The 26,539-nt window shown below is 45.7% G+C and overlaps 2 protein-coding genes across 4 annotated transcripts in view; one reads left to right on the top strand and one right to left on the bottom strand.

Moving 5' to 3' along the window:
• WNT5B (Wnt family member 5B) overlaps nt 1-26,539 on the bottom strand; it is a 122,713-nt gene that overhangs the window by 28,448 nt on the left and 67,726 nt on the right. The gene's annotated exons all lie outside the window — the stretch shown is intronic.
• FBXL14 (F-box and leucine rich repeat protein 14) overlaps nt 22,604-26,539 on the top strand; it is a 29,629-nt gene continuing 25,693 nt past the window's right edge. Inside the window, exon 1 of one of the 3 annotated variants that reach the window (XM_009003401.5) lies at nt 22,604-24,539. In XM_009003401.5, coding sequence (XP_009001649.1) covers nt 23,388-24,539 — 1,152 coding nt within the window. In that variant the 5' untranslated portion in view covers nt 22,604-23,387. Of the gene's footprint in view, nt 24,587-26,539 lie in introns of all 3 variants that reach the window. The other 2 variants (XM_003733703.6, XM_009003400.5) reach the window with 2 other exon arrangements.

The following is a 26,539-nucleotide window of genomic DNA, read 5'->3' as shown; positions in this document are numbered from 1 at the left end:
ATGCCGAGCCCCAGAGCCTGTAGGGCAGCTGGGTCCACAGCACCTTCAATGCCGAGCCCCAGAGCCTGTCTTCACCCATCAGGTATGCAAGGGCAAAGGCAACACTCTAAAGGCAGAGGGGAGCGGAGAGGCTGCAAGCGAATTCTCCTCGCCACTCTCTGCTCATGCAGAAATGACACCTGGGTTTTTATTTGGGGGGAACCAGTAGTTCTAAGTAATGTGGGTCTCTCTAATGCTGTCCCCAGCTATCAGCCATGCATCTCAAACTGCTCCTTTGATTGCGTGGGGAAGACCTTCCATATCTGAGAGAAGACGAGAGCAGCTTGCCAAAGAAAACCACAGGCAAAACAGGTTCACGCCTACTCAGGCACAGCACCAGCTCCATCCTCAACGTTCAAAGCCAAGTTGGTCACCTCTCCTGTCTCCCCTTTCAATGCTAAGCAGCTTACATTCCCTTTGCCAAAACTAGAGTCCCTGCCAGCAAACCTCAGGCCAGGTTTGTGAGTCTCACAGGCCCTGGTTTTGAGAATTAAATAACTTCTCTGGCTGCCTCAGGCAAAGCATGGCACCAAATTCAGGCCTGGGCAGGTTGCAGAGGCTTTTGGTTCACCATCAGAATTCTTTTTCTCTTATGGCTCTGCCGGGCTTCTTTTCACGGAACTCCTGACCCTCTTGCTCCCTCGGCTGCCAGCGTTCTTGGTGAGGGCTGCAATAATGGGGGTCAAGCGTTGCTGTCTATGCTGCCCCAACAAGGGACTCCACAGAAAATGAAGGTAACACTAGGACACCCTCTGGGAAGCACCTAGCATTCAACAGGCACTCAATAAATGTTAACTGTTCCTCATTTAACAAATGCTTATTGTAGGTTTACCGAGTACACAGTACTGGATAGGATATTCCAATAAATTAATAAAAAGCTACTCTCCTAGGAACTCAGTATCACTGCCCAAGATGGTAGCCACTGGCCACACATGGCTATTTAAATTAAAAATGAACTAAAATTGCCGGGTGCGGTGGCTTACACCTGTAATCCCAGCACTTTGGGAGGCCGAGGCGGTTGGATGAAAGTCAGGAGTTCAAGACCAGCCTGACCAAGATGGTGAAACTCCATCTCTACTAAAAATACAAAAATTAACCAGGCGTGGTGGCAGGCACCTGTAATTCCAGCTACTCGGGTGGCTCAGGCAGGAGAATATCTTGAACCCGGGCAGCAGAGGTTGCAGTGAGCCAAGATCATGCCACTGCACTCCAGCCTGGGCAACAGAGACTCCATCTCAAAAAAAAAAAAAAAAAAAAAGAACTATAATTAAATGTTCATTTGCTCTGTTGCAAAAGCCACATTTCAAGTGCTCAGTAGTCCCAAGTGGCTAGTGGCTACTGAGAGTTTACAGACTCTCTCATAGTGCTGGTCTAGAGTGGAAGCCAGGCAAGAAAACAAACCATCACTTGTACAAAACCAAAAGCTCCATTTGAAATGGAGCAGTAGGAGCTTTAACAGAGTCACCTGCAATGTACCATGGCACTCAAGGTGAGGGTGGCAAACTCCAACCTACCTCCCAGGAGTGACACCCCACCTACCAGCCATGGAGATAATAATTTTCTTTTTTTTCTTTCAACCCTAGCAGATGAAGGAAGAGACCACCATTTTCTATTCCAGTGACAACCTATACTTCCCACTGTGACAGATAATCATTAGGAACTGAAACAGCCATTCTGTAATGATCTTGAGAACAATTTCCCGTTATCAGAACTAAATGATTTGCTATTTTAAATTTGTTAATCAGAGTATATGAAAAAGTGCAGACCCACTGAAAATGCCAAAAAGTCATCTAAATGGAATTCTTTCTGTGACTCTAATTCAAATCAACTAACATTATTGAGCATCTATTAGGTCTTACTCAAAGCTGAGTAACAGAAACTCTGATAATCTTGTAGTGGTGAGGCAGACATGTGCGATCATGATATTTAGCAGGGCAATACTTTGTAATGAAGGCATCAATTACTATCCAAACACCTGAGAAAGACTATGTTGTTTCAAGGGTGGGGATGCTTCCTGGGGATGATGGTGTTTGAATCTGTCCCTAAGAGGACAGGCAGGGTTCCCATAGCTGGAGATAGGAGAATGAGACCTGCCCGCTGAGCAAAGGCACAGAGGCCTGAAAAACGCATGACGTGTAGTTTCAAGTCCAGAATTCAACTTCAGAAAACAGAAAAGTGAAGGGGGAGAGAAAGAGGGACACACACAGAGAGAGAACCAAAGTCAAAATCCAAAGACAAACAAAAGTCATTAATTGTTGGTGAAGCAGAACCTTCCTACTGGGGCCCCTTATAAGGAGCTGGGCATCCTCCGTATCTGCAGGAGACCTCCGAGGCAGTTGAACAGGGAGGCATCATCAGATATGGATTTAGAAAAGCTCTGGTAATCGTTTGCTCCAATCATGATGGACGGAGTGTGGAGAGTAAACGTCTGGAGGCTGGGAGCCCAGCTGGGAGGTCTGATTAGGTAGAAACACTACAAGATGCGGAATGAGAGCACTGCCAGCCTGAGCAAAACGGAGGGGAGGAGGTATGGTCTGTTCCTTATGCAGCCACGGGATGACAAATGTCAGCTGCCAGAACCAACCACCAGCACAGGCCCCGGGCTGCTGGCCTCTGGTCACTGTTGAATGGAAGTGAAGAGTCCTGACTGTATTCTATTGGCACTTGGCTTTGGGGAGAGCCCACCGTTTCTGTGGTCACCTCCTCAGCTACATGAGATGGCTGGAGCAGGTGTGATCTCCATGGGATCCAGCTATCTTGTAAGCACAGGCCATGGATCAGAAAGAGTTGCCACTTCTGAAAATACAAACAGTTTGAGGTACATATCCCACCACCTAGGAAGAATCAGCAGAACCCTCTTATTAAAATTAAGACAAAATGGGCAAGATGTGGTGGCTCATGCTTGTAATCCCGGCACTTTGGGAGGCTGAGGTGGGTGGATCACCTGAGGTTAGGAGTTCAAGACCAGCCTGATCAACATGGAAAAACCCCATCACTACTAAACATACAAAATTAGCCAGGCGTGGTGGCCCATGCCTGTAATCCCAGCTACTCAGGAGGCTGAGGCAGGAGAATCTCTTGAACCCAGAAGGTGGAGGCTGCGGTGAGCTGAGATCAAGCCATTGCACTCCTGCCTCGGCAAGAAGAGCAAAACTCTGTCTCAAAAATAAAAAATAAAAATAAAAATTAAGACATAATGACTGTTAAGAGTAGAAATTATTATTATTTCTGCCTTCATAGGCATGTATGTATTTGTCCAAGAAATTACTTCACCCTCATATGATTTTCTCCTCCTTTGGACCCTCAAAGTCCTTTGTAGCAGAGATCACTTGATGGTCACGAAAACTGCATGCCGCTGGACTACATCACCCAGCATCCATTATGCTCAGAGGTGGTCACACAACTGGGTGCTACCCAAAGGCATGCTAGAAGAAGTGATGTCGACACAGACAGGCAAATTGGATAAAAAGTCAAAACCCATCGGTAAGCTGCAGCCAGACCCATCTCACATGCAAGGATACACAAAGACTCAAACAAAGGGATGGAGGAAGATTTACCAATCAAATGGAGAGCAAAAATAAATAAATAAAAAGCAGGAGTTGCAATTCTCGCCTCTGATAAAATGGACTCTGAAGCAACAAAGATCAAGGGAGGCAGGGAGGGACATTACATAATGGAGGGATCAATGCAACAAGAAGAGCTAACGATCCTAAATATACACACACCCAATACAGGAGCGCCCAGATACGTAAGACAAGTTCTTAATGACTTATAAATAGACTTAGACTCCCACACAATAATAGTGGGAGACTTTAACATTACATTGTCAATATTAGACAGATCCACGAGACAGAAAATTAACAAGGATATCCAGGACTTGAACTCAGACCTGGAACAAGTAAACTTAATAAACATCTATAGAACTCTCCACCCCAAATACACAATACATACATTCTTATCAGTACCACATCACACCTACTCTAAAGTGACCACATAATTGGAAGTAAATCACTCCTCAGCATTTGCATAGCATTTCACAGGTTTAAATGAAATATTGGTTGGCTGCTTGTTTGTTACTTTCCTCCCTTACTCCTTCCTGTCTCCATTGTTAAGCACAATTATTGGCAGAAAAGAGGTTTTCGATACCCATTTTTAGACTGCATTCTAGCCTGGGCAATAAAGCAACACTCCCATTCTCTCTCCCTCTTTCTCTTCCTTTTTCTTTCTCTCTTTCATTCTTTTTTTTCCTTTCTTTCTCTAAAAAAAAAAAGAAGAAGAAGAAGTGATGTCTGCAACTCCCAGGCCTGGCCTCTAAAAATCTCCAACCAGGAGTCCTCCAAGCTCATTTTTCTTCTTTCAGCTTGATGCAGACAAGCATGGTGGCTTTCAAAGCCAGGCCAAAGTTAGAGTGATAAATCAGAGCAGCCCGGGCCCCAAAATTACCAAGGGGAGAGCTGCCTGATAATAATGAACATCTATTTTAGCTTTTACATGGACTAGAAATAAATTTCTATGATTTTAGAGCCAATTTACATTTGGGGGATTTGTTTGTTATAGGAACAGCAAGAGCTTAACTAATACAAACTCTTACAACACTTATTCTGTTTTGTATTAGACTTAGCTATATACTTTTTAACCCCCTTTAGACTGTAAACACCTTATTTTCATTTGTAGTTTCTCAAGGGGTTTCTAAGATTATCAAAGGGACATCAGTTGTGCAAGCATTATTATCCCCATTAAACAGCTCTAGGCTGGATGTGGTGGCTCACTTCTGCAATCCCAGCAGTTTGGGAGGCCAGGGTGGAAGGATCACTTGAGCCCCGGAGTTCCAGACCTGCCTGGGCAACATAGTGAGACCCCTAACTCTACAAAAATAAAAGCATAAGCCGGACCTTGTAGTGCATGCCTGCAGTCCCAGCTACTCAGGAGGCTGAGGTGGGAAGATTGCTTCGGCCTAGGAGTTGGAGGTTGCAGTGAGCCATGATCATGCTGCTGCACTCCAGCCTGGGTGAAAGAGTAAGATTGTATCTCAAACAATTCTTTTTCTAAAGATATAGAGGTATCCAGCTACTTGTTCATCTAAGGACAAAGAGTGAATGAGGTAACAGTGTCTGATTCCTATCCTTTGGGGCCTAGGACATCTTGTCCATCTGGAAAGACAGGGAAGAACACCCTTGAGGTATTGAAAAAAAAAAAGGTTTAATCCTATATGAAGCTATTTGCTAAGAGCAAGATCTAAATAAGAGCTCATCGGGTTTTACTAATGCAATTCCAGCCTCCATACAACTGTGTGACCCTAGACAAGTCACACACAGTCTCTAGGTCCCAGCCTTCTCAGTTAGAAAATGACGGGCAGAGCCACAGAAGCCCTGAGGTCTCCTCCAGTCCTAACTTCTCTAGCATCTATTGACCAGTCAACCAATCCACTTAAATTGGACCATTAAGTTTATTGGGCCATTCATTACTCTTTCAAAATAAGTTATTTTTAGAACTCCCAACCTTTAATGAAAGTAAAGCCTAATAAAACGCTAAACTGGGTTTTCGTTTTAAATAACAAAAGCTAATTAAGATGTTTGGATATTATCATTTAAAAAAATTCCTTCTCACAATAGGGAAAAAAATGCTCTCAAATTTTCAACTGCTTTTCTTTGATTATTCGTGAGGGTATACATTGTTAGATGTTTACTAATCACTTGTATTTCTTCTCTCATAGTTTTTTCACTTGTGAAAGCAGAACACTTGCGGTAGGGTAACAGGAGGAGGTATTACTGCCTGCGTGTTTTAGCCAGCCGCCAACTAAAGAAGAATCAAGTATTTTGCCCAGAACTGTCACTAGCTCAACCTACTTGGAATTGCAGGACTCGCAGCATTGGTTCGGCTCTGTGCCTCTCAGAGTATGCCTGCCTTTCATTCTGTGTGAATTTCAATGGAATAAAAGTGGCTGCAAGCATAGCATTGTGGGGTTCCATATTTATTCTCTTTCTGTGACAGCCGCATCCAATTTTCTCAGTTGAGAAGTCAAAGGGGTTACAGATTCCATCTAGGACCTGGAAATCCAGCTGGGCTGTTTGTGTTTTCTTCTACTTCTCCACGAATAAAGATTCTACAGAAGCCGCCCTAAACAAACAATGCTGCTAATGATGTGTGAGCCAGATGGGCCCGCAAACTCAACTGGCCAGGGGGACGCTGGCTTTGCCTGGCTAACTCTAGTGCAAAAATTTGTTTTTGCCAAAGAAACCTTGTAACTAGATATGTGCTTGAATCACATAGAGCGGAAGTGTTGCATCAGAAGGCTTTTTTTTTTTTTTTGCCCTGCTGCTTTTTCGAACCTAACCATGCTTTGTGGCCACAGCCGTCCTGAAATCACCCTCTGTTAGGTGATACTGTGCTTGTGTAGTGATTCAAATGATGGAAAAAACAAAACAACTCCCTCCTCCTATGTGGTTCTGTTGGCAAAATAAAACAACCCTGTTGGTATCAAAAGCATTTAGAAATTTAGCTTAAAAAATAAAGTTAAATAACTGACAGAAAGAGAAATACTCTGTGCAAAAAAATGCCCAGTGGCCAGTGTCCTGAAGTTCAAGTTCAGGAAACATGAGTAAGGGTCTCCTGCGGATCTCAACTACTGGAGCAGGATAAGGGAGGAATACCCTCCGTCTTCTGCAAAAGGGCCTCATCCTTGTGGACACTGCTCTCTGGGATGGCTGGATCTGAAGCTCGGATACACCACAAATAAATGTGTGCTACTGGCACACGGCATCACTGCGGTTTCCTTGTCTCCCGGCTGCATAATAAAAGCCTCACTTCTACCCATTTGTAAGCACATTCACTGTTCCACAGAAAGCCTGGGCCTCCGGGTGGCACCCGCAGATGAAAGTGAGAACGGGAATGTAAAAATGCATCCCAGTGACAATCTCCAACTCAAAATGACTGAAGCCCTAGGAAAATTTCAGTGGTACAATGTATTCATGTTTGTGTGAAAAGAAATCACACACCCAACACTAAAAGCCAGTATCAGTGACCAACAAGTCAATGGAAAACAGTGCAGTTTAACATAGCAAGTATAGTATGACCGATTTGGTTCAGTAGGGAGCAGCATGGGATGGTACGTGGCAAATGAGAAAACTATTGCATTTTTCCAACATTAAGAAAACATCGTCACATACAGAGGCAAAACCAGAATGCCTTGTGTCCTTCACCCCAGCTCCTACAGAGCCCCAGGCTTCTCCCCATCTGTACATTAGAAATAACCTCCTTTAGGTCGGATGCGGTGGCTCACGCCTGTAATCCCAGCACTTTGGGAGGCCGAGGCGGGTGGATCACGAGGTCAGGAGATCGAGACCATTCTGGTCAACATGGTGAAACCCTGTCTCTACTAAAAATACAAAAAATTAGCTGGGCACAGTGGCACGTGCCTGTAATCCCAGCTACTCAGGAGGCTGAGGGAGGAGAATTGCCTGAACCCAGGAGGCGGAGGTTGCGGTGAGCCGAGGTCATGCCATTGCACTCCAGCCTGGGTAACAAGAGCAAAACTCCATCTCAAAAAAAAAAAAGGAATAACCTCCTTTTCCCCCTTCTTTCCCATGCTCACTGCCCACTCCCAACACATATTTTAAAAATTATTTTTAAAAAGATAGAGACTAGGTTTCTCTGTATTGCCCAAGCTGGTTTTGAACTCCTGAGCTCAAGTGATCTTCCCACCTTGGCCTCCCAAAGTTTTGAGATTACAGGCATTAGCCACTGTACCCAGCCCCCAACACATATTAACCAGAGAAAAATAATCAAAACCAGAGTCAATATTTATTGAGTGCCAACTGCATACATTGTACTAGGGGCTGATGGATGGGAGGAACAGAGGCCTGGTAAGATGAAGGTTAATGAAGAGGAACAAAATCCTTGCCCTAGTTCAGCAGTGAAAGCAGCCAGGCCAGAAAAGGCCAGGGAAGAAGTGGTAATCACAGCAAGAGAAGGTTGTAGGGTTCAGGGCTATGGCCATGTTCCTATCTCTGTAAAACTCTGGGCAGCAGCCGCTGTAGAATCTGTCCCTGTTTGGTTACCTTGTTTGAACAAACAGACCTTGAGATAATTTGTATGCACAGAAGTAAACTTTTCTTGACCCATTAAACCCCTTCTGACTTAAAAATAAATAAAAACTTTGTTTTAATTGAAACAAAGCACACAGAGTAAAATGCACAAGTCTTAAACATACAGCTTGATGAATTTTCACATATGCATAGATCCATGAAATTAAGACCCAGACCAAGAACCACCTAAATACGGGCAAACCAAACTGATATGCTGCAGATAAATGTAAGAGTAGAATCTGGTTGGATCTCCAATACACCTTTTAAAGTTGTTTTAGCTGGGCACCTTGGCCCATGCCAGAAATTCTAGCACTTTGGGAGGCTGAGGCAGGAGGATCACTTGAGATCAGCCTGGGCAACATAGGGAGACCCTGTCTCTACAAAAAAATTTAAAATTAGCTGGGTGTGGTGGCATATTCCTGTAGTCTCAGCTGCTTGGTCAGCTGGGTGGGAGAATTGCTTGAGACCAGGAGTTCAAGGCTGCAGTGAGCCACAATGACGATGACGCCACTGCACTCCAGCCAGAGCAAGAGTAGAGACACTGTCTCAAAAAAAAAAAAGACAAGAAAAGAAAAAGAAACAAAAATATAAAAGTTGTTCCATTGTTGCTGTTTATTCTGATATTTAGAGATAGTTTATCCCCTGGGGATTTGTGGATGGGACATCAACTAACAAGGATCCAGGAAATACTAGGAAATATTCTCCTAGCAGGCACACACACACTCATTCGGGATAGAATTTTCTGCTTGTTTGGGGATCACTCCGAATCCCTAACATTTAAGAAATGTTTAGGAAAACAGGCTCTGACTTCCTGTCACCATGTACTTTGCATCCCTAATATTTAGGAACAGAGCGTGAAGCAGTGGCCTTTTACATGTAATCTGGACGCTTCCTCTTACATAACACCACCAACTTCTCGTTCTCTCCAACTTTTTTTTTTCCTTTGCAAGACATTTATTTCCCACGGTCGGACGGTGACAGTTGACAATGTCTTTTTCAGATTTCCGTTCTTCTGTTTCTGGCTTTGTCTTAGAATTGAAGTGAACAGGTTCAAAAATAACCTTGTTTTTCTTTAAAAGAAAAAAAGCAAAACAAACAAAAAATCTCAATTTGGAACACAGCCTATCATTGGAATTGAACCACCTGCTCTTTCCCAGAGCCATGGATAATTCAATGTTAACCATGGGATTATGTTGGTTGAGGATTTCAAAATGCTCGTATTTTAGCACTTACTATCTTTTTTTTTTCATTTGTTGAGATGGAGTCTTGCTCTGTCGCCCAGGCTGGAGTGCAGGGGTAGAGTCTCAGCTCACTGCAGCCTCTGCCTCCCAGGTTCAAGTGATTCTTCTGCCTCAGCCTCCCGAGTAGCTGGGACTACAGGCATGTACCACCACGCCCGGCTAATTTTTGTATTTTTAGTAGAGACGGGGTTTCACTGTGTTGGCCAGGGTGTTCTCAAACTCCTGACCTCAAGTGATCCGCCTGCCTTGGCCTCCCAAAGTGCTGGGATTATAGGTGTGAGTCACCACACCTGGCCCAGCACTTAATATCTCTACTAAAGATACAAAAGAATTAGCCGGCATGGTGGCACATGCCTGTAGTCCCCGCTACTCAGGAGGGTGAGGCGGGAGAATCTCTTGAATCTGGGAGGGCGGAGGTTGCAGTGCCACCGTACTCCAGACTGGGTGCCAAGCGGGAGACTCTCTCTAAAAAAATAAATAAAAATAAATAAAGGCAACAAGAGCAGATGACTGCAATCCTGAGCATGCGCCTGGGTGAGGAGACTCAAAGACACTTGCAGGTCCGAGGAGAGATACTCTTAACCTGACTTGTTCCCATGACCCTGAGAAAGTGACTTCTCCTTCTATGCCTTAATTCATTTGTAGACAAACAAACAAAAAGCAAGCAAAAAAGAGCAAGCATTGTCATTAAATGTCTACACAGTGCTTTTATTAAATATCTATACCCCACTTTGGGTGTCATCCAGTTACTAAGATTTGCTATTGGCCGAGCGTAGTGGCTCATGCCTGTAATCCCAGCACTTTGGGAGGCCGAGGCAGGCAGATCAAGAGGTCAGGAGTTCGAGACCAGCCTGGCCAATATGGTGTAACACCATCTTTACTAAAAATATAAAAATTAGCCGGGTGTGGCGGTGTTCTCCCATACTCCCAGCTACTGGGGAAGCTGAGGCAGAAGACTCACTTGAACCCAGGAGGCAGAGGTTGCAGTGAGCCAGGGTTGTGCCACTGCACTCCAGCCTGGGGGACAGAGCAAGACTCTAAAAAAGTTTTTGCTATTATGTGACAACTCTCATTTAGGTTCCCAGAACCAGTTAAATTAAGGAATTCTTGATGGTTACAACAGTAGCCACTGATTTCCTATGTTAGTAACCTGAACTCTTTGGCTTTCAAGAGTAAGTTAGTTAGTTAATTTATTTTTTTATTTTTTGAGACGGAGTTTCGCTCTTATTGCCCAGGCTGGAGTGCAATGGCACAATCTTGGCTCACCATGACCTCTGCCTTCTGGGTTCAAGTGATTCTCCTGCCTCAGCCTCTCAAGTATCTGGAATTACAGGCATGTGCCACCATGCCTGGCTAATTTTTATATTTTTAGTAGAGATGGGATTTCTCCATGTTGGTCAGGCTGGTCTAGAACTCCCGACCTCAGGTTATCTGGGAGGCCCACTTCGGCCTCCTAAAGTGCTGGGATTACAGGCACAAGCCACAGCACCCTGCTCTTATTTATTTATTTAGAGACGGCGTCTTGCATCTCCCAGGCTGGAATGCAGTGGCTCAATCTCAGCTCACTGCAACCTCCACCTCCCAGGTTCAGGTGATTCTCTTGCTTCAGCCTCCTGAGCAGGTGGGATTACAGGTGTATGTCATCACACTGGCTAATTTTTGTATTTTTAGTAGAGACAGGGTTTCACCATGTTGGTCAGGCTGGTCTCGAACTCCCGACCTTATGTGATCCGCCTGTCTCGGCCTCCCAAAGTGCTGGGATTACTGGCATGAGCCACTGTGCCTGGCCAAATAGTAAGTTTAAAAATAAAAAATAAACAACAAAGAATCTCACTGAAGCTTCAGACTGAAGCCCCAGACAAGCTGTTCCAACTTTAGAGAAAATGTGGACAGAGTTTTTATGCCTCTTCAATTTCCTGCACACAAGGGGGAAGGCCAGTGCTCGGTGTTGCTGACCTCTTTAGGAATGAATGGATTCAGGAAGGCATGGCATCACGTAATATAAAGGTGTGGTTTTATCTCAGAACCATCTTTTCTCGAGTGTGAAGAGTTAATGCTAGCAAGGCTGAGCCTTTGCTTTTCTGCCCCTTGAGATTCTGGCTGTTTTTTTAAACCTTTAACCCGATCCTCTTGGCAGAAATGGGGCCCTGGCTGTGAACCCTGCAGCAGGGCCGATCCCTAAAGCTCCTCTGGGCATGACATTATGTAAGAAATGTAAATGCTTTGGCTCATCCAGATAGGACTTTCCAGCAAAGCCTGGCTCGGTGCCAGCACCTTTTCAGAAAGGGACTACCCTTTGCACTCCAGCTCAGACAGGCTTTAGGCGGCAGGGTCCCGCCTAACGTGGATTTCCAGATCTGCTCTGAGTAAGACTGATCTTGATCCCTCCTTGCCTTTTGAAATATTTATCAACATGCGAAAGCCTACGAAGACCCTGATAAAAATGACCTTTACTGGCAGAGAGAACACAGCCCCAGGCTAGGCAGAAGCAGCCACGTCTGCTGTCCGCTGTCTACTCCACGGTGAGGAAAGTTTGGAATTTAGTTAGTTCTAGGCAGTCTCTAAGCCTGTGCCTACTTCCCTTGGAAAACAGAATTGAAACGGCTTTAAAATATTGCCTCTCCATTCCCGCTTCAGCCCTCAGTATTGCAGTAATCATCCCACCCCATGAACATAAAATGGCACTTGACAAAAACTGACATGCAAGAGCCTCCCTCGAGAGCTTCTTCTCTCCTCTCCTCTCCAGATGCTCTGCTTTGCCGGCTTCCCCTTCTGCCCTGCAGGGGTGCACTAATCATTATTCCTATTTTTTTTTTTTTTTAAAGATGGGGTTTCACCATGTTGGTCAGGCTGGTCTTGAACTCCCAACCTCAGGTGATCTGCCTGTCTTGGCCTCCAAAGTGCTTGGATTACAGGCGTGAGCCACCGCGCCCGGCCCATTATTCCTATTTGTACTTTTCGCTCTCCCCAGATCCTGCCACTCTTTTCATGCCCGGCCACACCTGCTTTTCCCAGCACTGCCCCTCCATGCCGAAATCTCCCTGAACTTTTGCTGACTGGCTCTCGTTGGGAAGGAAGAGAGGTCACCAACACCAGGAGTGGGCTTTTCAAGCACAAGGGGCTAGCAGGAAACTCACCGCTAGAGGGTGACATCATTACACACAAACACATTCCTTGTCATGCAAGGCCAGAGCCAGCTGTGGGCCTGAAGGCATAAAACAGATATCAGCATATCTACCCTCAGTACACACACTCACACAGGCACACACACACACACACACACACACACACACAAACTCTCGGTCTCTCTCACACACACACAGACATAGTCTCTCTCTCACACACAGTCTCTCTCACACACACAAACTCACACACACGCACTCTCTCTCTCTCTCACACACACACCAGACACAAATTGTCTCTTTGTCTCTCTCTCTTACACACACACACTAGCTGTCTTTCTCTCACAGACACACAAACTCTCTGTCACACACACACACAAACTCTGTCTCTCTCCTCTCTCTGTCACACACACACACACACAAACTCTCTCATACACAGACACACAAACTCTGTCACACATACACACAAACTCTAACACACACACACACACACACTGACCTACTTTGGCTAGCAAACCAACCAGAGCCGTCGAGTATTTTGCATGATCACCACACCCCGCCATGGCCAGGTCCTGCTCACAGTATGGTCAATGTCACACTCACTGTTAACTCTACTTTTTTTCCCAAGCCAAACGTACTCTATTTTATGAGGAATTGTTCAAATGGACAGCAGTACTCTTCATAATAACAATCAAAACATACCATACATTTACATGGCGCTTTAAAGATCTCAAAACATATTTGCACATCTTTTTTCCCTTTTCTTTTCAGGTGACATGTAAAAATTGTACGTGTTTATAGAGCACACGGTGCTATTTCTATCCATGTATGCTATGTGTAATGGATCCAGTCAGGGTAATCAGCATATCCATCACCTCAAAAACCATTCCTTGGTGTTGAGAACATTGAAAATTCTCTCTTCTAGCTTTTGGAACAAATACAATAAATTGTTAACTGCATTTGCCCTACAGTGCTTTATAACACTAGAACTTCCTCCTCCTGCCTAGCTGTAACTCTACGTCCTTTAACCAGCCTATTCCTGTCCCCTCTTCCCTGCTGCACTTCCAAGCCTCTTTCTTTCTTTCAGACAAGGCCTCACTCTGTCACCAGGCTTGAGGGCAGTGGTGTGATCGTAGCTCACTGCAGCCTTGACCGCCTGGCTCAAGCAATCCTCCCATCTTAATCTCCAGAGTAGCTGGGATCCGTGATGCGCACCACAATGCCAGGCTAATTTTTGTATTTTTGTAGAGATGGAGGTTTCCACATTTTGCCCAGGCTGATCTCAAACTCTTGACCTCACGTGATCCACCTGCCTTGGCCTCCCAAAGTGCTGGAATTACAGGCATGAGCCACCGTGCCTCCCCCTACTTCTATTTCTATGAGCTCAAATTGTTTTTAGCTCCCACACGTGAGTGAGAACATGTGTCATTTATCTTTCTGTGTCATGGTCCCCTCTTGATGTGGCATCATAGAATAATTCCACTCGCAAGGTGGAATGCTAAACTTATATTGTTAACCTGGCAAAGCATGACAGTTTGGATACAGGCTCTAGATTCACAACGCAGAGTTCAAGTTCCAGTTCCGCTAGCAGTTTGGTCTTGAGCAAATCACTTCTCTGAGCTGTAGTTTCCTCATCTGTAAAATGGAGATAATAATGAACTCTCTCCATAGGTTGTGAAAGGAGCTGTTGTGACAACTAGGTAAGTTTACATATGTAAAGACATTAAAAGAAGACCTGCTACTCAATAGCTGCTCAGTACATGTTACACTGTTCTCATTACGGTCTGTCGTTGTGCTAGGAGATGACACATATTATCCCAGTCAGCCCTCACCAAACTCCCGAGATTTGGAAATCACTAGTTCCACTTCAGAGTTAAGACAATTGAGGCTCTTAGTGGTTAAATAACTTGTCCAAAGTCATTGAGCTAATAAGTGACACAGTCAAGATTTTATCCTAGAATTCATCTGACTATGAAACGTTAAGTTCTTTTCACCATACCACTGGTGAAAATTTCAACCTTTATATCAGAGGAGCTTAGGTTCTAAAAGACAGAAGATAGAGTGGGGGGACTATAGTTTTTTCCTATACTATTTTTATTTTGCCAAAAACAGGGAGTTTTTAAGAAGTATAATTTAGGCCGGGCGTGGTGGCTCAAGCCTGTAATCCCAGCACTTTGGGAGGCCGAGGCGGGTGGATCACGAGGTCAAGAGATTGAGACCATCCTGGTCAACATGGTGAAATCCCGTCTCTACTAAAAATACAAAAAATTAGCTGGGCATAGTGGCGTGTGCCTGTAATCCCAGCTACTTGGGAGGTTGAGGCAGGAGAATTGCCTGAACCCAGGAGGCGGAGGTTGCGGTAAGCTGAGATGGCGCCATTGCACTCCAGCCTCGTTAACAAGAGCAAAACTCCATCTAAAAAAAAAAGAAGTATAATTTAACAAATGTTTTAAAGCAGGAAAGAAAAAGGTGGGTACTAGGAGGTTCTACCAGTGATTCTCAATTCTGTGATCCCCAGTTCCCAGGTGATACTGACGACAATGTCAGCAAATTCTCAAGCCTCTCCCCCTCCCCAGATATCCTGCATCAAGAAGCTTTCAAGTTTATTCCGATGCCTAGTCAATCCTGAGAACTACCACTCTAGGCAAAAGAAAGAGTAAGAGTTGGGCTGGGTGTGGTGGCTCACGCCTGCAATCCCAGCACTTTGGGAGGCTGAGGTGGGCAGATTACCTGAGGTCAGGAGTTCAAGACCAGCCTGGCCAACATGGTGAAACCCCATCTTTACTAAAAATACAAAAATTAGCTGGGTGTGGTGGCAGGTACCTGTAATCCCAGCTACTTGGGAGGCTGAGGCAGAAGAATCGCTTGAACCCTGGACATGGAGATTGCAGTGAGCCAAGATTGTGTCACTGCACTCCAGCCTGGATGACAAAGTGAGACTCTGTCTCAAAAAAAAGAAAAAAGAAAGAAAGAAAGAATAAGAGTTGTCACTGAAGCCCTAGGTCAAAAGCCACAGGACGGATGGATGTCTGGCAGAAGAGGAGTTCCGGACTATTCCTTTGCGGGTGAATGGAAGACACTACTCTTCCTGACTGACAGCGAAGATAAGATGCAAGCAGGCTGCTGGCTCTACCCGATGATCATTCTCTTATGCTCCTGCATTTTTGTTGTTTCCGGTACATTTCTTTAAAACAGGAAATAAAGTTTAAAAAAAGTTTAACTGTCAGCAAATGTACATGTATATAATTTTGAGGCACATCTGTGAGGGTTTTTTTTTTTCTTTTTCACAGTGCATCTTTATAAAAGAAAAAAGCAAAAATGGCATTTACTAGGTCCCTACTATGCGTTGTAGAGGCACTAGGCCTTGCCTTTCTTGTGGATGTTTTCTTAACAAAGTCTCACTGCAGCTCTGTGAACCACAATCACTTTCATTTTATAGATGAGGAAATTGAAGCTCAAAGAATTGAGTGACTTTGCCTTAGGCCATGCAACAAACTACAATGGGAGAGGTAGGACTGAAACACACAGCTTCAGACTCCAAGTCTGGTGTGAATGTAGCTCGTGGGAAACCAGAACAGAAGGCACCGGCACTCAGGGAGAGTCACACGTGGACGCTGCAGGCAGGACACCCTGAACCTCTCTCTTTCTATCCTTGTCTGGCTCTATTGTTAGAGAGAGAGAATGGGCCAATTTAGGAGAAAGCTGAAACAAATATTTTTTTGTTTTGAGGCAAATCTTGGTTGGAAAAACAGTTACCAAGTCCAGATCATGAATTAAAATTTTCTGACTTCAGATACTGAATTCCAATTCTAGATACATAAGAGTTAAAATAAAAGTTTCTCTTTTTCCTCTCTGTTCTCTCTCTCTCTCTCTCTCCCCCCTTCTACCCCTTTCTCCCCCTCTTTTACTCAGGCTGGAGTGCATTGGTGTGATCACAGCTCACTGCAGCCTTGACCTCCTGGGCTCAAACTATCCTCCCACTTCAGCCTCGTGAATAGCTGTGACTATAGGTGTGCACTAGTGTGTCTGGCTAATTTTTTTCTTTAATTTTGTAGGGATAAGGTCTCCCTATGTTGCCCAGGCTGGTCTTGAACTCCTGGGCTCGAGTGATCCCCCGCCTCAGCCTCCCCAAATGCTGGGATTACGGGAATGATCCACCATGCCCAGCCAGGTCTCTTATTCTTGGAAAAATTAAATTTCTACTATAATGTAATGACAGTCTTCCCATCAACACCTATTCAAATTCTAGGTTTCACTATGGATCCTCCAAACTGAGAACTTTACTTCCATCCTCTGCTGGCATTTATAACACTAACAAATACTGTCACTGTCACAGATATTTCTACCTCACCTGCTGGATCCCAAGTTCTTAAAGGCAAACATATCATCTTCTACATCTTCGTTTATTTTATAGCACAGAGAAATGTATATAATTTGTATTAATATTTCCCTGAATTTTTTTTTTCTTGAGAAATGGTCTCTCTGTGTCACCCATGCTGGAGTGCAGTGGCGCAAGCACAGTTCACTGCAGCCTGGACCTCCTGGGCTCAGCGATATTCCTGCTTGCCTCAGCCTCCTGACTAGCTAGTACTACAGGTTCGTGCCATCACACCTGGCTAATTATTTTTATTTTTATTTCTTGTAGAGATGAGGCCTTGCTGTGTTGCCTAGCCTGGTCTCAAACTCTTGGGATCAAGCGATCCTCCCACCCTGGCCTCCCAAAGTGCTGGGATTATGGCCACCCTGCCCAGGCTGAATGACTGAATAAATTGAAAACCCATCTTTCTAAGTGTTCAGTGACCTGGATATGGCTGCATTTACAACACACTTTATTTTTCTAGAGTTCTTCTATCTACCTGTTTTGTAACAAGCACCTAAGGTGTTTGTCAACATTAACAAACAATAGCTGGTGTTTCAGATTATTCTTTTACTGTATTTCTAATTATTTGGTTGGGTGCCTGAAACTATAAAAACACCTATTAGAGTTAACACTCAAAAGTTGCAAATAACAAATTACAAATGGCAATCCCATTTCAGGAGTAAAAGGGTGTGACCATCACCGGGCGGGGGTGTGTGTGTGTGAATAGAAATAGCATAGCCCTCCCTTTCACTTCCATGAGTTTTCCAGAGTGGACAATATAGTGCACATTCACCCTCACGAGAAGGCTCTTGCTACCCAGATCACAAGCCCTTATTTTTACAGTAGTGTATGAAGATAACCCTAAACCTACGTTTACAAGATATAGCAAGCTGATAATCTGGGAGAGCATAAACAAACATCTCAGGGGGATCCCGGCAACCTGTTGATGTGAGAATACTTTTCACCTATTTCTCTCTCTTTTTTTCTATCTTTATTTTCCTCCAAAAATGTTTGTCCTGCCAAAATCTTTTTAAATTTTTAATTGTAAAGTACACATAACATAAAATTTGTCATCTGAATCATTTTTAAGTGTACACTTCCGTAGTGTTGGGTATATTCACATCATCGTGCAACCAATTTTCAGAATTTTTCCATCTTGTAAAACTGAAACCCTATATCTACGAAACCCCTCCCCATTCCACATCAACCCTCTCCCATCCCCTAGCAAAGATTATGTTTTCTGTTTCTATAATTCTGACTACTCTAGATACCTCATATAAGTGGAATTGTACAGTATTTGTCCTTTTGTGACTGGCTTATTAACTTCGCATAAAGTCCTTAGGGATCATCCATGTCATACTATGTGTCAGAATCCCTTTCCCTTTTAAGGCTGAATAATCTTATTTTGTGTGTATAAACCACAATTTGTTTATCTATTCATTTGTCAATGGACATTTGGGTTGCTTCTACCTTTTGGTATTATAAATAATGTTACTATGAACATGGATGTACAAACAGCTCTTTGAGCCCTTGCTTTCAATTCTTTTGGTTACATACCTAGAAACAGAATTGCTGAATCATATGGAAGTTCTATTTTTAATCTTTTGAGAAATGTCCATACCATTTTCCAAAGCAGCTGCAAAATTTTTTATAATAGAGATGGGGTCTTGCTATGTTGCCCAGGCTGATCTCGAACTCCTGGGCTCAAGCAGTCCTCCTGCTTCAGCCTCCCAAAGTGCTGGAATTACAGATGTGAGCCCCTGTGCCTGGCCCACAACTTTACATTCTTACCCACAGTGCCCCAGAATTCTACTTTCTCCACACCCTCACCTACACTTGTTATTTCCGTTTTATTAACAGTAGCCATCCTTACGGATATGAGGTGGTGTCTTATTGTGGCTTCGATTTGCATTTTCCTAATGACTAATGATGTTGATCATCTTTTCATGTACTGTGGGCCATTTGTGTATCTTCTTTGGAGAAATGTCTACTTAAATCCTTTGCCCATTTTAAAATAGGGTTTTTTTTGGTAGTTGTTTCTGCTTAAATCTTTTATTTGCAATAAGTGAATCAAATCCTCACCCTCTTTTATTTTTACTATTCTGTCATGAGAATAGAAGTGTCATGAGAGAGATGCTTTCCTACTTAGAAATACTTAGCGATAGAATGAATGTTACTCTCAGGAAACCTTGAAGTTGGAAAGGTAGCATTTTATTATTAAACCCCAGATTACTATTGGCTGCCCAGAACTCTCCAAGAAGTTTTGATATACATGAAGTCTTTAATAAAGAGATTATTATTTATATTATTCATCTCATTCATTTCAGTTCAACAACATTGACAAAAGCATCTACTACTTAGCAGGCATTGTGCCATAAATACATGAGACTTCAAGGAAAATAGACACAAAATATTTTAACTTTTTTTTGAGACGGAGTCTTGCTCAGTCACCCAGGCTGGAGTGCAGTGGCGTGATCTCGGCTCACTGCAGCCTCCGCCTCCCAGGTTCAAGCAATTCTCCTGCCTCAGCTCCCCGAGTAGCTGGAACTACAGGCACACACCACCATGCCCGGCTAATTTTTGTATTTTTAGTAGAGACAGAATTTCATCGTGTTGGCCAGGATGGTCTTGAACTCCTGACCTTGTGATCCACCTGCCTCGGTCTCCCAAAGTGCTGGGATTACTCCCAAAGTGGGTAGCATAAGCCACCATGCCTGGCTCAACTCTTACTCTTTCTTTTGCTTATTTATTTAAGACAAGGTCTCTAGCTCTGTTCCCCAGGCTGGAGTGCAGTGGCACAGTACTAGCTCACTGCAACCTCTGCCTCCCAGGCAGAGGTTCATGCGATTCTCATGCCTCAGCCTCCCAAGCAGCTGGGATTGCATGTGTCACCATGCCTGGCTAATATTTTTATATATATTTTTTAGTAGACATGGGGTTTCACTATGTTGGCTTGGCTGGCCTCAAACTTCTGGTCTCAAGTGATCAGCCCACATCAGCCTCCCAAAATGCTGGGATTAGAGGCGTGAGCCACTGTGCCCAGCCTGTTTTAACGCCTTTGATCCAACCCATAAACTAGACTCTGGGCCACTATTTTTGGAGATGTATATATTCTTGAATGAGGAGTTAAAAACTACAGAGTTCTTCTGATCTTTCCTGCCAGGCCTTCCCCTTCTGAAGGAGAACATAGGAATCCTTAGGTAAGCCTGATCTTTGGGTTGGGCCTCTCAATTTTCCCACCGTACCCAGGTGAAACGCACCCGCCATCTGAAAAATCTAGAATTAAAAAAAATTCTTGGTAAGGTTTTGGAGCAACTCCCTATACAAGGCTATCATTTCTGCTTTTAAATAGGCTATAGTTCGTTCAGAAAAAAAAACTGGTTGCAACTTGTTAAATCATATACAAAAATCTCAATCAGTTTTAAAAATATGAACAGCAAGCCCCAGGATTTCCTATATTGGTATACGTCTTTGCCAGACAATCAGTCTCTTGTCTATACATACTCTCCATATATTTTGTGTTCTAAGTCTGAGCATAAACTGAAATTCCCAAGAAGTTATTGTATGTGAAATTATTCTTAATATCTGGAGCCTGCATTAGGAACAATGTATAATCCCATGGGCTAGGCTCTTGGCCTCACAGAGTGTTCCTCCTGGAAAGGTCCCTGAAGGTTACCTAGTCAAATCACCCTGGTGTTCCACAGGGAAACCGAAACCCAGAAAGGGGAGTCATTTTCTCAGTGGCATAAAGTCACCAGGTGCTCAGATTCTGCATAGGGCTCATTCTATGCCCTAGCTCCTTTTCCCCACAAATGCCTTTCTGTGATACTTCGTGATGCTATATTTTTCTATTTATTGAAGGTGAAAACAATCATGTTGCTGAAAATCCTTGTAATATATACTTGAGTGCCTTAAATAAAAGGCTCTGTGTTAATAAAATCTAGAGGTCAACTCAAGAAAAACTGTTGCCAGAATGAGAACCAGATGGCCAACTTCTAGAGAAAGTGCTTCCAGGCACCTCTGAGTAACTCTCCATATTTGAGAACAAAGGCCTTTCTAGAGAAGAAAAACCATTAAAGTCCTTCTTAGTCCAAGCCTGGTCAGGACCCCAGTCTAAAATTCACCCCAAATGGGTGCGGTGCTTTGTTTTGTATTAAGCAAGATTAAGTTACACTAATGTGCTTTGGATTAAGACCTTGATATCAACCCAAACACATCTAGGTCCATAGAACAACCGAAAAGTGACTTTCAAGCAGAATTTACGGTAAAAGTTTAAGCAGAAGTGACAGAGAAGAATAGAAGCCTGGATAAGCCCAGGAGAAGAGTGAGGCCCAGGCACACCCCAGAATCGTGACACTTACTGCCACCGTCCATCTGGAATCATGTGGATGACTAACAGTACAGTCTATTTTTTCAGGAAGGTTATAAAAATCTATGGGCTTCACACTGCATGTAATGTGGGTGAGGTAACAAGCTGGTGAGAATTTTTCCTTCTGCATTTCCTGATTTAGGGAAGAGTGGTGGGGTAAAAAGGTGTATTATGCTTATTACTCAATCTGTATTATTTGGTCTAGTATTGGTTGCTTGGGCAAAAGTTACTCTCCTACACTGAATATGGAACCCCCTACCAAATCTTGTTCAGGTCCTCGAAGAATCAGTGAAACCATTTTCCTTCCTGATAAATCAGATTGTCTTGTATCTAGTTGTATGGATCCATAAATTAAAATACAGAGGGTCATTTTCTCTGATCCGGAAATGCTTGGTTTGGGAGTAGTTAAAATGAAACTTCTGAAATTCTATCCTTAGTATGGACATTTAGGACCCAGGGGCTACATCCTAGAATGGAATATTGCCCTGTTTCCATAAAACAGTTCATAAACCAAAAGACACGACTGGAGTGTCTTAAACCAAGTTTAATTGTCATTCTGTTTTTATCAAAAAGTAAATAGGATTCAGCATATACGAATATATTGACTATCAGTACAACTGAGCCATACAACTGATGGTCTAAGGCTGATGACAAGAAGAAAGCTCCTAAAACAAGACTTGGGGAAGGCTGTTACCCTCCAGGAGCAAAGCAGGCTGAGGGCATTGGTGGTGCAGCAGCTGCATAAGTGGAGGGAAGTTCTGATGTATCAAGTACTAAGGAAAGCACACACAGAGTGTCTGGAAAAAATCAAAAGATGCTCGAAGGAAGTAGTCATGGATAATTCTAGAAATTTCTAGAACACCGACTGGAGGGGGTCATTGTTTACCTAAGATGAGTAAAGCCGTGTTTCTCTCCAATTTAAGACACAAGACTGGAGAGAAAGGAGTCGTAGTAAACAGTCCCTACTGGGGAGCTGGGGGTGTGATAACGAGACGTGTGAAGGGGCATTAGGGACAGTAAGAAAAGGAGAGTTGGGGTGATGATCACTGACTGAGCACTGCTATAGGAGGAGGCTCTCGCAGGGATAATCAAGCGAGAGGGGTGTAAAGTAAGGGTCAGGAATTGTAAGAGTAAAGTGTGGGAAGGGGCTGCGCAGACGTCTACAGCAAAGAAAAAGAGAAGGGACGGGGTTGGGGCGTGGCCCAGAAAAGGAACAGCTCAATAACGGGCCACCGGGTGAAAAGCAGCCGGGTGGGGAGGCGCTCTGCTGACAGCTGCTGCTCCCGCACGGCGCCCACAGGGTTAAAAACCAGGGGCCACGGGACCAGGCCGAACTCGGTTTCCAGGGCAACAGCTCCACAGTTCCGGCAGCGCAGGCCCGTACCATTGCGCGGGCGCGGGGGAGCGGGAGCGGCGGAGGGGACGCGCCGCAGGGCGGCGGAGCCGGGGCCGGCCCGGACGCTACCAAACGCGCGGCCCGCCTGCTCGCCCGGCGTTTGCGCCGAGCCGCGCTCCGGCCGGGCGGCCGCGGCGTCCTCGGTGCGGGGGCCGGCAGCTCCCAAGTGGCCACGGACGGCGGGGGAGAAGGAACACGCGTCGCCGGCCGGGATTGGCCTCCTGGTCCCCCCGCCTGGGCGGCGGAGTGCGGGCGGCCCGGGGCTGGGAGGTTTGAAAAGCGGGCGAGAGACAAAGGCAGCAGGAAGCCTCCTCGGCGCCCGGAGTCCGTGCGCCCGGCCCCGGGGCCCCCTCGCCGCCCGCCGGCCCGCGGAGCAGCGGCGGCGGCAGGAGGCGGAGGATGCGGCAGGGGGCGTGGGCGCGGCGGCGCGGGCGGAGCGGCGCGGCCCGGGCGCGGCGTGGGTAGAGCCGAGGCGGCGGCGGCGGCCGGCCTCCGGGAGCGAGAGCAAGGCGCCTTCCCCGCCCGGGATGTGAACGCCGCTCTGAGCCCGGGGCGGGGGAGGGCCGGGCCGGAGGCGCAGTCGGCAGGAAGGAAGGACGGACGGACCAGGAGGAGGAGCGGCGGCGGCGGCCGGAGCCGGAAGGCGGGGAGGGGCCGGCCGTTGGGCCCGAGGCGGCGGCAGCGGCTGGGGAGAAGCGCTCTCGTCGCCTGCCGGGGGCCAGAGCGGTGGGGCCCGCGCCTCCTCCCCCCAGCGCCGCGGAGGGGGGAGGAGGAAGATGGAGACCCATATATCGTGCCTGTTCCCCGAGCTGCTGGCCATGATCTTCGGCTACCTGGACGTCCGGGACAAGGGGCGCGCGGCGCAGGTGTGCACGGCCTGGCGGGACGCCGCCTACCACAAGTCGGTGTGGCGGGGGGTGGAGGCCAAGCTGCACCTGCGCCGGGCCAACCCGTCGCTGTTCCCCAGCCTGCAGGCCCGGGGCATCCGCCGAGTGCAGATCCTGAGCCTCCGCCGCAGCCTCAGCTACGTGATCCAGGGCATGGCCAACATCGAGAGCCTCAACCTCAGCGGCTGCTACAACCTCACCGACAACGGGCTGGGCCATGCGTTTGTGCAGGAGATCGGCTCCCTGCGTGCTCTCAACCTGAGTCTCTGCAAGCAGATCACTGACAGCAGCCTTGGCCGCATAGCCCAGTACCTCAAGGGTCTGGAGGTGCTGGAGCTGGGAGGTTGCAGCAACATTACCAATACCGGCCTTCTGCTTATCGCCTGGGGTCTACAGCGCCTCAAGAGCCTTAACCTCCGCAGCTGCCGCCACCTTTCGGATGTGGGCATCGGGCACCTGGCTGGCATGACGCGTAGCGCGGCGGAGGGCTGCCTGGGCCTGGAGCAGCTCACGCTGCAGGACTGCCAGAAGCTCACAGATTTGTCTCTAAAGCACATCTCCCGAGGGCTGACGGGCCTGAGGCTCCTCAACCTCAGCTTCTGCGGGGGCATCTCGGACGCTGGCCTCCTGCACCTGTCGCACATGGGCAGCCTGCGCAGCCTCAACCTGCGCTCCTGTGACAACATCAGTGACACGGGCATCATGCATCTGGCCATGGGCAGCCTGCGCCTCTCCGGGCTGGATGTGTCGTTCTGTGACAAGGTGGGGGATCAGAGTCTGGCTTACATAGCCCAGGGGCTGGATGGCCTCAAGTCCCTCTCCCTCTGCTCCTGCCACATCAGTGATGATGGCATCAACCGCATGGTGCGGCAGATGCACGGGCTGCGCACACTCAACATTGGACAGTGTGTGCGCATCACGGACAAGGGCCTGGAGCTGATCGCTGAGCACCTGAGCCAGCTCACCGGCATAGACCTGTACGGCTGCACCCGAATCACCAAGCGCGGTCTGGAGCGCATCACGCAGCTGCCCTGCCTCAAGGTACTCAACCTGGGACTCTGGCAGATGACGGACAGTGAGAAGGTCAGGTGAGGGCGGCAGCACCAGCTCCCCTTGTCCCGCCCTGTTCATCCTCCCATCACCACCGTCCCCCACACACTCACACGCACACGTATGCACAGATCATTGCAGAGGATGAGATGGGGCTGTGACAGAAGCCTCAGGCTCGTTTTATCCTCCCTCTTCCAACCCCCTCCCGGCTTCCAGCCCATTCTCTTTGCAGCTGGGGTTCCTACCCTACCCTACTCCCAGCTCCTTTTCCCTGCGGATGGAGAGATGGACTCTGCTGCTTACCCACACACTCCCCTTCAGGGGGTGGAGGACTGATTCAGCTACTGTATCCCCACTGCTACGACTGGAAATAGGGGTGGGGAGTGACTTGGCTTTTCAACCCTGGGGAGCTGAGGAAAATGTCTGCCTTCACTTCAGCTTTCATTTGAATACTGTGATCTGGTTTTTATTTTGAAATGTATAAAAAGCAAACCCAGCTACAATGGCCTTTTCACCCTTCTTCCACTTTGTGACTAATCCCCGTCTTCTCATCACTCCTTTTACAGTACTCTGCTATTCACGCTCATTTCATTGTCTTAATTTTCTTTCCTTTTTAAAAATTTTTTTGGAAGTAATTTGAAACCATGGTCCTTTTTTTCTGCTGAATATATTCTATATATTATATATATATAAATTATATATATATATATATACATATATGTGTCTGGCTACCTCGTTTTAGTTTACTTTTTTTCTGAAGCCCTGGAATTCTACAAGAGAGATATTTTGAGACTGAAACATGTTTGTGCCTAGACTGGAAAGATGCCCTTGGGTTTGTCCGTCTTTTTGTGTTGGCTTCTTCCCAGCCTCCATCCGTCCAGTGTGCCCCACTTCCACATTCTGGCTATAATTTCTTTCTTCTCCTTGTCCATTGGGATGTGAGGACCTGTTTCTAAAGCTTGACTTAATTTATAGCACAAATACGTGGGCGCAATGAGAGCTGAACCGTTGTTTTTGTTTGAGATGCAGATTGTTCTCGAAAATGATGATTATATATGCAAATTCTGTCCTACCCTCATCCTCTTCCACGTTTCCCCACTAAAAGGTCACACAGTGCGGCTTCCACAGGAAGCAGGAGCAGAGCTGGCCTGCAGAGCCCCAGGGCTGTGATGAAGCTCATGTCTTATCTCTGTTCTATTAACAAAATGAGAGTTTGTGGGTTTAAAAAAAATTCTGTTTCTGAATGGAGGAATAGATGACTTTCTTTACTTTGGTGGGGATTGGGACTTGTGGCTTTAAAGAAATCACTTTTGAGTAGGATGTATATTTTTGTTGGATTTTTGTTGTTTATTTTTTTAGAATCCTCCACAGCAACATGCGAGACCATGGAGTTAAAAGAAACCCAGAGACCTTTATCAATTAATTGTACTGTTTGTGAATTTGTATAAATAATAACAAAGATCCTCTTAAAACGTTTATATTCTTACAGTAAAAGGTTAAACTGATATTTATATAATAAAAGAGGAAATATGAAGTATGTTTTTGAAAAAAAAAAAAAAAAACAGCCTTGTATCTGCGAATTATTTTTAAGGCATTGTGTGCTTGGGTACATGCCAAGGTAGGAGGTGCTGTTTGTATACTCTAAGAGGACGCAAGGTGGAGTTTGGTGCATCCTATGTGAGGGTGAGTCAGCTCATGGGTAAAATTTTATTCTGTATAAGGTTTACTACTTCCATGTTTTGTTTCTAGAAATGTGATTAGACTGGAGATTTATATAATTTTTGGCTTTAAACTGTCAACGTGGAAATTTTAAAAAATTGAACAAAATGAAACTTTTTTAAAAACCAGATTTGTATGTAAGTCACAGTTTCCCCGAGTGGTCAGTTTTTCTTTGGGTAAAAGAGAGATCTAGGGGTGATGTTGAAAAAGTGGATCATGAGATGTGGATGTGGGGAAGAAAGATGGATTTCTTTGCCCTGGGTGTGGGGAGG

Source organism: Callithrix jacchus, chromosome 9 (assembly GCF_049354715.1).
Source record: "Callithrix jacchus isolate 240 chromosome 9, calJac240_pri, whole genome shotgun sequence".
Taxonomy (NCBI): domain Eukaryota; kingdom Metazoa; phylum Chordata; class Mammalia; order Primates; family Cebidae; genus Callithrix; species Callithrix jacchus.
This window is presented reverse-complemented; position numbering and strand designations above follow the sequence as displayed.